The sequence below is a fragment of the Lonchura striata genome, chromosome 8 (assembly GCF_046129695.1).
Source record: "Lonchura striata isolate bLonStr1 chromosome 8, bLonStr1.mat, whole genome shotgun sequence".
NCBI lineage: Eukaryota > Metazoa > Chordata > Aves > Passeriformes > Estrildidae > Lonchura > Lonchura striata.
Genome location: NC_134610.1, coordinates 8626454 through 8637164, shown reverse-complemented (window position 1 = coordinate 8637164; position 10711 = coordinate 8626454). Strand labels below are relative to the sequence as shown.

The 10711-nt window shown below is 38.6% G+C and overlaps 1 protein-coding gene across 1 annotated transcript; it reads right to left on the bottom strand.

The window, feature by feature from the left end:
• Positions 1-986: 986 nt before the first annotated feature.
• DDX18 (DEAD-box helicase 18) lies at positions 987-10322 on the bottom strand. Its single transcript, XM_021548691.3, has 14 exons — positions 10120-10322; positions 9810-10004; positions 8640-8774; positions 7979-8114; positions 7572-7672; positions 7282-7481; positions 7082-7196; positions 6120-6259; positions 5759-5920; positions 4703-4855; positions 3948-4061; positions 3471-3527; positions 2353-2530; positions 987-1724 (listed from the first exon to the last, which is right to left on the bottom strand). The coding sequence occupies exons 1-14, from the start codon at positions 10235-10237 to the stop codon at positions 1582-1584; spliced, it is 1947 nt and encodes a 648-aa protein (XP_021404366.2). The 5' UTR covers positions 10238-10322; the 3' UTR covers positions 987-1581.
• Between the last annotated feature and the right edge of the window lie 389 nt (positions 10323-10711).

Sequence of the window (10711 nt, the reverse complement as noted above, 5' to 3'; positions counted from 1 at the left end):
TAAACTGTATGGTGATGTGCATCTCACAGAGAACTTCTAAGAGTTAAAATTAAATTAATGACCTGGTAATTAGTTTGACTTTTTAAGAAAACCCAGAATTAAAGATTAGAACTCAATGACAGGCATCATATTTAGCACTACTTACACTCCAGAGAAGCTTTTGCTATTTCATTGCAAGCTTAGAAGCACAAAATATTCAAATTCTAGTAACAAAATTATTTTGACATTAAAAAGCCAATTAGGGTCTATATTCAGCCATTTCATAAGAGGGAAAACCAGACAATGCTCAGTTCTGAATGGTGGAAGCACTAGAAACAGAATGGTCTTAATATTTCTCCCCATTTGCTTTCCTCAAGGATGAAAAGGAAGTCCACTGATTTTTAAAAAAATATTTCAATATATCAGTTTCAAATCTGATATGCTACCTCAGAAGATCTAAGAAATAACAGTCCAATTTATATTGGAATAACTACTTATGCTTTTGTATTTGTAACTGCTCCTGGGTTACATTTTAAATGTAAATTCAAAGCTGTTTTACGGTAATCACAGGTGGCCCACATTTCTGGATTTTGTGACATTTTAGTCTTTCCTTGACACAGGAATTTTTGAACATTTCTCACCACCACTGTAGTCTCGTAAGAGCAGTTACCTACTGCTACAATGGCAGAGAGATGGAAATAATGTGTAAAGCAATTACTCTTTTACCCAACTTGTGTACTCTTGTACTGAAGCCTCCACATTTTTTCCTGTCTCCAATGTGTATTCCACCCTCTTCCATTTATTTTTATATTCCTCCTTCCCTTCTAGTATATTTATAAACCACATCACTTTTTCACTTATTGAGTCTCTCCACCTCCCCAGATTAAGGTCTCTCTCTAAACGTCCCCAGATAATAAATTCAGATTTAAACTGGACATGAAGGAAAACCAAATATTTCAGTGTTACTATTATATGACATTTAACCAGTATTAATCATGTACCAGACCTGATGTAAGATATTTATTTTATTTTGGACACTTTACTTGTTATACAGATAACCATGTCTGAAATTATTCACAAGCTCATACAGCCTTAATTATTCATCCATGGTTCAGTTCTAAAGGAATCTCCCTATATTCTTCAGCATATTTGATGGCCAAAGCAGAGTTCTGGAGCAGTAAAACCCTTTGCAATGATTCATGTGAGCAAAACCTTTTTATCTCACAATGTCCTTATGTTGTCCACTCTAACAGTTTTCAGAGGTATACATATAAAGAAGGGTAAATGTAAAGCAAATTATTCTATAAAACCTAAAGGTATTCTCCCTTTCTTTAATAAAAATCTCTGTAATAATGACTTAGATAATTTAAATGATCTTCTTCCTTACAACCACCATGGCAAAATTTTCTGGCCATATTCTCCTTTAGCCTCAGTTCTGGAGAGTCTTCCTGAAGTGAAAAATAAAAGATGTTTCCAGAAAAGAAAAAAATCCTTAAAGAGACCTAAAAATGGGAAAGGAGCTGTTTAAATTGGAAGTAACTGCCAGATGGTTTTGATCAAGGTAAGCTACTCCAAGGCCCCAAGGCATTTTAATGACCAGGATTAACGAGAAAACTGCCGATTGTCAGATTTCTTGCTGATGTGTTTGAAGATTTTTGCTTTGTGGACACTCTTTGATTTCTGGTAGCCAAATCCCCCACCTCCACCTCTTTTCTGTAGTCTTCTGCCACGGTTGCTGTTCACATCTGAAATTTCATTGGTTAAAGAACTTAAAAAGGAGTACCTCGAAATATTGCATTTTGGGTTTACTTAAGGTTATTGATATGAGGAAAAGTTGAGCTGCCTAATTACAGAGAAACCCAGAACTTTGTGCTTGTGGTTCTAAATATTCCTCCAGCTGTCCAATTAAACTATCCAATGCACTACTGCTTCCATTCAGTGTCAGGTTTGACAGCAATTTAAATACAGTCTCCTAGTTCCTGCTCTTGCCCCTCTATGCCAGTATTCCATGACTATGAAACTGAAGCAAATATATTTCAATGAAAATAATCTTCTATGGAGGTTTCAAAGAAGAATACTTTGGAACATGGATACATTCCAAAATCTGCCTGACAGCAACTGAAGCATGTACACCATGGACATGTGCTAGAAGAGATGTTTGTAGCTATTTTTGCAGTTATATTATTTGCAATATTTACATTTTCTTTGATGAAATACTTTTGGAGCATGGTTCCTTTTTCATGATTATTAGCAGAAAAACTCCAACCCCAACAACAAAACAGCAGAACTTGAGGTACCATAGGAATTCAGCAAGTTGCACTGAACATTTATAATGCAGAAATTCAGCTTTGAAACACTGCAGTAAAAGGATACTGAGGTCAACAAACGGAGGAACTTTAAAACCAAACGAAAGGCAGACTTTTGGAAGATCCAAATTATTGACATCATAGATCTGCTTCAGAGAATGGGAGTCGTAAGCTCTGATATAAGCTTTGTAAGCTTCCTGGGCTGACTTGTGAAGGAAGTAGTTCTTCTCTATCAGTTTTTCCAGCTGGTGAGGGGAAAATAAAACCATAAGAGACATAAATAATTATAACTGTTAAAAGTCTATACATTATATTCAGACATTTTTTTACTGTATGAGCGGCAATGACATTCACTCCTTACTACAGCAAAACTGTGACATCAAAATGCACATTTTGTAAACATGTAGAGGGACAAAAGATCCTGAAGCTGACTTACAGTACAAACAAAGCCTCAGCAATATGAAAATTTACAGAAATATTACACTGCGTTGTCCCAAACAAGTTAATCAAGGACAATACACCTGCAGCCACACCATGAAACTTTGTGTATGAGAACAGCCAGCCTGACACCTGAACTGTGTGATTCCATGCAATTCCGTGCACAGCCTGATCTATTATGGTGCCAGTTCATTGTGACGTCAGCAGTTATTAATTCTAAACAAAAATGGAGATACACCAGACTAAGATATTTTATTTGATGTGGGCCAAATTCCCAATACTCATTAGATCCCAGTGTTTCATTTGATGTTTAACATACATTAATTCAGCATTCTAAAAATAAGCTACATTAAGTACCACTTCTTCCTGATTATGCTTAATTAGGAACCTCTCTCTGTAAGGACTGTCTTCACTGCTTCCTATACTTGCTATTTTAAATTCAAGTTACTGCAAAGAAGCTTTACAGACCTCTTATCAAAAGAATGATTCACAGAAGTAATCAACAATAGAAATTCGTATCTTCAGAATTAGCTATGCTATTCCACTCAACTCTGTGTTCCTTGGCTATTTTTGTAGCACAGGAGCACAAAATTTTAGCTGATGTTGGGCTTTATTAACACATGGGCTTATATAGTAATATTCCTAAAGAAGCAAAAATATTTTGAGTTGCAGTCATTATAGACTGCAACATTCTCCATGCAAATTATAACAAAGATAGTTGAAAAAAAGGTAGTTGAAGTGTCATACCTGAGACTGGATGTCTGAGATTTTTGACCAAGAAAATTCAAATTCACTTAGCGGTACCTTATAAACAGAAGAAGAAATGAAGCATCAACATGATTTAAACTGTGTAAATATAGTGAATGTGTTTAAGACCAAGGACAAATAGAAAACAATCTTCTAGATAACAGATTTTTTAACACCACAGCTGTATCTGTGAAGTGCCTTTACATCAATATGACAGTATTATCACTTCCTTTAAGCCAGAGTAATAGAGACACTCAGTACGACACCATTTTTTTACCACTTTTGCTTTAGAAGTTAAATAATTTTAGTTAAAAGTCACAAAACAAGTCCATAAGGACAGCAATCAAGCAGCTCTGTTAAAATGATTACCTTTAAAAGAATACTATGCTTCTTTGGAATCAAATAAAATGAAACTGATCTTTGAAAAACCAAACCAAACCAACAGGTTTTGCCTTTAAAAACTGTACAGAAGTTTACCCTGGCTTGCTTAAGATAACGAAGGAAGCCCAGTTCTTCTGGTCGTAAGATGAGCAGAGCATGTCCTCTTCCGTTTATTCCTCTGGCAGTCCGACCAACACGATGGATATATTCCTTTTGGAAAGAATAACAGACAACAAGGTCAGGCAGTCTTAATTGTCAACAAAAAATACACCAAAGTTAACCTCAATATAATGTAAGGTATCATTCACTATTTGGTAAAACTTTTTCTTGGCACTGACACATGGATAAGGGAAAACAAATGCTGAAGGCGCACAGCAACATCACGCTGAGACAGAGCCCCTGACTAAAGCATTTTATCTTTTACTGAGGAAAAAAGATCTTAGTCTGCAGTAGCTGAAAATTAAATCTTGATTTTAGAGATTTTTGAATTTCCCTTGTTTACAGTAGACTTTTATTCAAGTAAGACTATTATCTTTAAACAAAAGAAAGCTCAGGGATGCGTACGTAAACTCGCCCTCCTCTTGAGAAGTGTTTGGCTGTTTAGTTGATTAGATTTTAATTTCACAGCACAAACAATATTTTAAAATGCAATTCTCAAGAAGGCAACCAAGGTCTTGGCTAGGAGCAGCATTTCCTAGGAGCTGGTGAAGGGCAGTGAAAGAAACGAGCAGCAGGATATGCCCATGTCTGAATCCTGCCCTCTGTCAAGCAGCAGTTTCAGCTCTTCTCTGCAACTAAGTTTGTAGACAGGATTTGATTTCTTGCTGTTCCTATCTATTTCCTTAGCTTACCTTTGGATCATCTGGAGGGTCATACTGGACAATCCAGTCAACCTCAGGAATGTCCAATCCTCTGGCAGCCACATCAGTGCACAGCAGTATTCCAGACTCCGCATTACAGAACTGGAAAAACGTTGTAGTACGTTTGGTCTGTTTCTGCTTACCCTGAAAGGAAACAAACATACTGGGGATGAATATCAACTAAAAAATAATTTGAGACATATCCCAAATCGTGGTTTTGTATAGACCAAGCAGGACTATTTTGAAGTGAACAAAGGAAAAAAAATAAACCATACAGAGTTACAAGAAGCGGCATCCCTCAGAGGGTATCACTATCTCCCAAAACATTAAAAATTGCATAAACATTCTTCTCACGAGCACAACATACATGTTTCACTTTTCAAGAAAAGGACATTTGCAAGTCTAGCATTATATTAGACGGATTACAGGTTATAAAAGCAAACAACCAAACAAAACGGATTACTTGTCACAGTTCTATCAAAGACTAGCAAGACATTTCCCCCAAAAACAAAATAAAAAAGGACATTTATAATTAGTTGCAAGTGTTTATGTCATAGACTTTCAGTCAATTCTTTGTTCTAAACTGTGCATTTTGTGGTTTTGATAAAAAATTTACAATAGCCATCCAAATGGTAAGAATTGGCATAGTAAATCCAAACATCACCCTGGCCAGGAAAAGCATCAAACACTTCAGGCATAAGACTCTGAATTTCTCTGGCAAAAAATTTGCTCCACACATTGAATTTTTGTGCATGTGAAAGGTCACTTCTTTGAAGAAAACAGAGTTATTACTATACAGAGAGCATAAATTAGTATTGTGTTCAGCACTGGTTCAAAAAATAGCAAGAATGATTACTGAAGCTTTATTATATAATCTTTGCATTATCTCCTTCCTCTACAGACTAATCAAGACCATCATCAGTTTTGTGAGCAGGCTGTCTGTTTATTAGAAACTGGACTGAAACAAACCAGACAAAGATAAAGCCAATAACAGCTTACAGGTGTTATCAGAATAATTAAAAATAAATCAATGAATAAGATACTTACATGAATGGCCAAAACAGGCAGATCAATGTAGTTGAGTAATTCATAGTGGTACTTCACTGACATACATGAAGAAAAAAATACCATCAGTTTCTTCTTCCGGTTCTTCTTGAGGAATGTGAAGAGCAAAAGGAATCTTTTTTCAGATGGACAGACCACATAACCCTGCAAAAATTTTAAACATTGTTAAATAAAAGTAGTAAGGAGCAAACTTGTGCTTTAGGAACACAATTACCTCAGGGAAGAGCTACTTTGTGAAAAAATCCTAACGAAACAGTTATACATCTGAAGCATCCCAAGTGAAAAAAACCACAGGGCTTGGTGTGTTCAGAGATCTCAACCCTCCCACTAATGTTTCTCTTACCTGCTCCAGACCATCTACTGTTGCTGTCTCCTTGTTATCATCAACCCCAACATACAGTGGCTCTTTCTTCAGAGAGATCTTTGCCAGATCTTCGACCTTTCTGGTTTGTGTGGCAGAGAAAAGCATCGTCTGTCTGCGCTCTGGAAAATATTTGAAAGACAGCCTCACTTTTTAAAGAAGAATTCAAATAGTGATTCTGTAAAATCTACTTGCAAACTTCCCTGGGCAAATCTTCCAATTAAATTCTAATTCAAACATATTGCTACTGACAAAACAAAAAGGTGTAGTTGTATTATGGGATGTACACCATGTTTATTTCAGCTGTCCTCACCCCCAAAATCCTAACCGCTATCAAAACACAACGTTCTTTCTCTGTAAAAATGTTAATAATCATTTGCAATCCAATTCAGACACAAAACAAAACTGAGATTAATCTTCTAATTCTAAATTAATATCCATGAATACTACCATATTTTTGTTTAAAAAAACAATTAAATTGTGTTTAATACATCAATTACAAGGAATAGTTACATGAAAAATTAGGAAAATAAAAATTTAAGGTAAATACTTAAACTTCTCCAAGAAGTATCAAAAAAGATTGACCTGCAAGTCAGAAGCCCTTTTTCCTTGAATTTAAACCTTATTAGGAAATAATGAATTGCAGGAAATAAACACACAGAGGACAATGAATGAGAAAATGGAAACATTAAACTAAAAGGATTTTATATGAATAGAAATATATCTCTGAACAGCATTTGAAAACTCTGTTCTTCAGATAAATGATGATGAATAAGTAATGTATACTGGCTAGCAGAAAAAAAGGACAGAGTAAGAAAACCACTATGAAGTTCATTTACAGAACTATAAAAATTAATAACTTCTCCTATAATAATAGAGTCAGAAAGAAGACATAATGTTAGTCAAGTGGTTTCCAGGAAAGAGAGATTTTTTTTTTTTCTTACTTGGTAAAAGTTTTATGATCTGTTTCATTTCTTCTTCAAATCCAACCTCCAAGATTCGATCTGCCTCATCAATTACCAAACACTGCAAGTTCTTGTACATGAAACCTGGAGTGTTCTAGAAGATTAATAAACTCACAGTCAGACAGGGAAAAGAGTTTTAATGTTTTAACAAACAGATTAGACATCAATATTGTATCTACCTGCATATGATCCAGCAGTCTTCCTGGTGTTGCTACAATGATGTTGATTCCATTTCCAAGCTTCTGTGCTTCTGCTGATCTGTTGCTGCCCCCCATTATCAGACCATAGGTATGAACGTGATGATTCATAAGTTCTTTAAGAACTCCGTAGGTTTGCATAGCCAGCTCTCGAGTAGGAGAAAGAATAATAACACCCGTACCTAAAAAATGCATCAGAGAGTCAGTTACAACTCATCCAACCCCCTAAATGGCTCTGCAGTAAAATTCAGTTGTGCAATGAAGAGCCTTACCATTCCTAGGCATGAATTTCAGCTTGTAGATGAGCTCTACTGCAGGAATGAGAAACGCAAGTGTTTTTCCACTGCCTGTTTTTGCAGCTGCTAAAATATCCCTGTAATCAGCAACAGAAAAAGAAGTATTTAGTTGACCATACCAAGAGAAGAGCAATCTCACTCTGATCCATGCTGACAATGTAAAAAACTAACGTGGCTTAAAGAAGACCAGTGGAGTTGGTACTAGGAGCTTGCTGGAAAAGGCAGGTCACAGCAATTAGTCAGTGGAAGGCCCCTCGATAATCATGGAGGTATTTTCCAACATTAATACCATTATTTGATTTTGTGATTCATGTATGTAGTTTGCCAGCAAAATTTACAAAACACCTGGGGTCATTAGAGTGACTAAAAACCCTATTTCTTACCTGCCTTCCAGAAGAGGCTTAATACTTTTATGTTGAATTTCGGTCATGTGTGTAAACCCCATGTCGTTTATGCCTTTCAATGTATTCTCACTGACACAACCAGCCAGGGAAGAAAAGGAATTGTCTTCAAAAGCACCTGAAGTGAGGGGCAGAATAAAAAATATTTAAACTTATTTCTTCTATTTCCTCTGCCATCTGAGATTAACCAGTTCAAATTGACCTATATGGAAAAAAATCAAAGGACTTCTTATTGCATTCTACCACAACATCCAAAGACACTGGCAAAATACTCTGTATTACTGAGTTAATAAGAAAACTACACAGAGTTAACAAAAATGAAGATGAATGCACTGCTTCTTCTGTCAGATTTACTAGTTCTACACCTCCAGCTTGCTCTTCATGGACTTCTTCCTTTACAGATAAGCTTATGAGTATATAGGTTTAAAGAACACTTTCACTAGTAATTGCAGGACCAACAGATGTGTATATAATGCAAATTTCCAAGAACAGCAGATGGGTGAGTGCTGTACAGCTGCCAGTGTCACATCACATATCCAAACACCTGACTCACAAAGCTCACTTGAAAACTGCAACTTGCTCTGGAAGGAAAGTGTTGGACCTTGGGATTTTGCCCATGCATGAAGAAGAGAACACAAGATACCTGTTACACCTAGTGGCAAACTGGGCACTTCATCTTCCTCCTCTTCCACTTCTTTCTCTCCAGAGTCCTGCTTATCTTCATCTTCTACCTCTGCAGATTCATCTTCTTCAGTTTTTGCTTTTTTGGTTTCTGTATCTGGAGTGTTATTTTTACAGAAGACCAGTTAGTTAGAAATGCAAAGGTCATGGTTATCATGAAAAGCTGTTCCACAGACTGAATTTCCTTTAGTCTGTAAACCATGTACAAAGATCTTGATCTTCCATGGGCTAGAAGGGGGCTGGAGGAGAGACAAGGTTTCTATGGAATTTTCTGAGAGTAAAAAAATCTGTGGAATCTATGGATTCTAAAAAATCTATGGAATTTTCTGATAGTAAAAAATCTCCAAGTTTCTTCCACACAGCCCATTTTGCATATTGAAAAAATTTAGCTTGACGCATATCATATGACATCTTGTGTGAAAGTAAGATAAATTGTCCTTAAATTGGTTAAAAAATTCTTTCCCATCTGCAATGCAAACACCAAATTTCCCACACTGTTTGTGCTCAGGGTATGTGAGAAGTTGCATTTTAGGTACCTGAATCTTTGGAGATTAAAGCATCTCTTCATTGGCATAAGCATGATGCATGTCCCAAAAAATTAAATAATGTCAAAACTCTGAAAGCTTCTATTCCTCATGTATGTCTAGATATCTATCTATAAATCTAGACATATAAAAACATGTGCAAACCTAGCAATATTTGTGTGGTGTTTTTTTAGGTTTTTTTGGGTTTTTTTTGGTAGTTTTTAAGAATATTTCAATTTCATAATATATAAATGTTCCCAAACGCTGGACATATTGCTACAAAGTTGTATTGGCTGCACAGCCAAGTACAGAGCCCTGAAACACAGGGCATGTATTTGAATCATAAATAAGCAAAACATCCCGTCAACGTTACAAAGCACAATCCTATGGAACAAATAAATTGGTTACTAGTATGAATTAAGAATTCAAACATCGCAGCTGGAATGAAAGGGGTAAATCCTTAGACCTCAGGGACTTTAAAACGCACACCTCACCGGCACATGGCATTTCAAACTTTCCCCGACGCCGCGGCACTAAGGAGCCGCTTGCGGGGTCTCCCAGACTAATTCAGCCCTGGGAAACACGCTGTCCTTGCTAAGAACACGCACCATCTCCTCCATTGGCCACCGCTTTTCTCTTTTTTTTCTTCTTTTTCTTCTTTTCCCCGCTGCGGGGTCCGGCTGCGTCCGCAGGCTCCGCGCCCTCCTCGGCCGCTGCCGCCACCTCTGGCGCCTCTGGCACCGCCGCCTCCTCCTCCTCCTCCTCCGGGGGCCCCTGCGAAGCCGCCTCGCTGGCCGAGGGCGCTGCACGGCGGAGACAGAGACAGAAGGAGGAGGGAGAGGGGAGACAACACCAAGTTGGTCACGGCTCGGCCGGCGCTCAGCCGGGGAGAGGCTCCGCGGCGCCGCCCGCCCGTACCTGCCCCCTGGGCCGCCTGCAGCTTCAGGTTGCGCTGTCGCAGCTTCAGGTTGCGCTTGTGGATCTTCCTGCGGAGCAGCCGCATGGGCAGGTTGCTGGCAGCAGCCGGCACCGACATCGCGGCGGCGGGAGCAGAACGCCGCTCCTGGCGCACACACACACACACGCACACACACACGTGCGGAGACCGCGGCCGAGCGCCGGAACCGCCGCCCGCGGGGCCCGACGGGCGCCGGGCAGCGCCCTCTGCGGGCCCGGCGGAGGCAGCGCCGCGCGGGGCCGGCCTCCGCCCTGTCGGGGGCTGTGCAGTGATGGTTCCAAGGTTGTGGGAAGTCTCTGAGCCCCGCAGCCAAAGAAAAAGCCGTAATTGGTCTGTGCTGGTTTCCAGGTTGTTTATTCTGTTTATCTCTCACATGTTCTGCTGCCCTGCCGCAGCTCTGTCCTGCAGGGCAGCGTGTGGGGCTCTGCCCTCAGTGGGATGTGACAAACATTAAATACCAGAAACTCCCTGGGCTGGATTTACAATAATGTGCCAATGTAACATCCCTCAGTGGGATGTTACAAACATTATATACCAGAAACTACCTGTGCT

Excerpts from the sequence above, each read along its gene's own strand:
- DDX18 (XM_021548691.3), bottom strand. The coding sequence starts at position 10,237 with ATGTCGGTGCCGGCTGCTGCCAGCAACCTGCCCATGCGGCTGCTCCGC. Across the intron at positions 7,197-7,281 it reads GACTGCTGGATCATATGCAG|AACACTCCAGGTTTCATGTA; the intron begins GTAGATACAATA and ends TTAATCTTCTAG. Across the intron at positions 1,725-2,352 it reads TCCTCCGTTTGTTGACCTCA|ATGTGAACAGCAACCGTGGC; the intron begins GTATCCTTTTAC and ends ATGAAATTTCAG.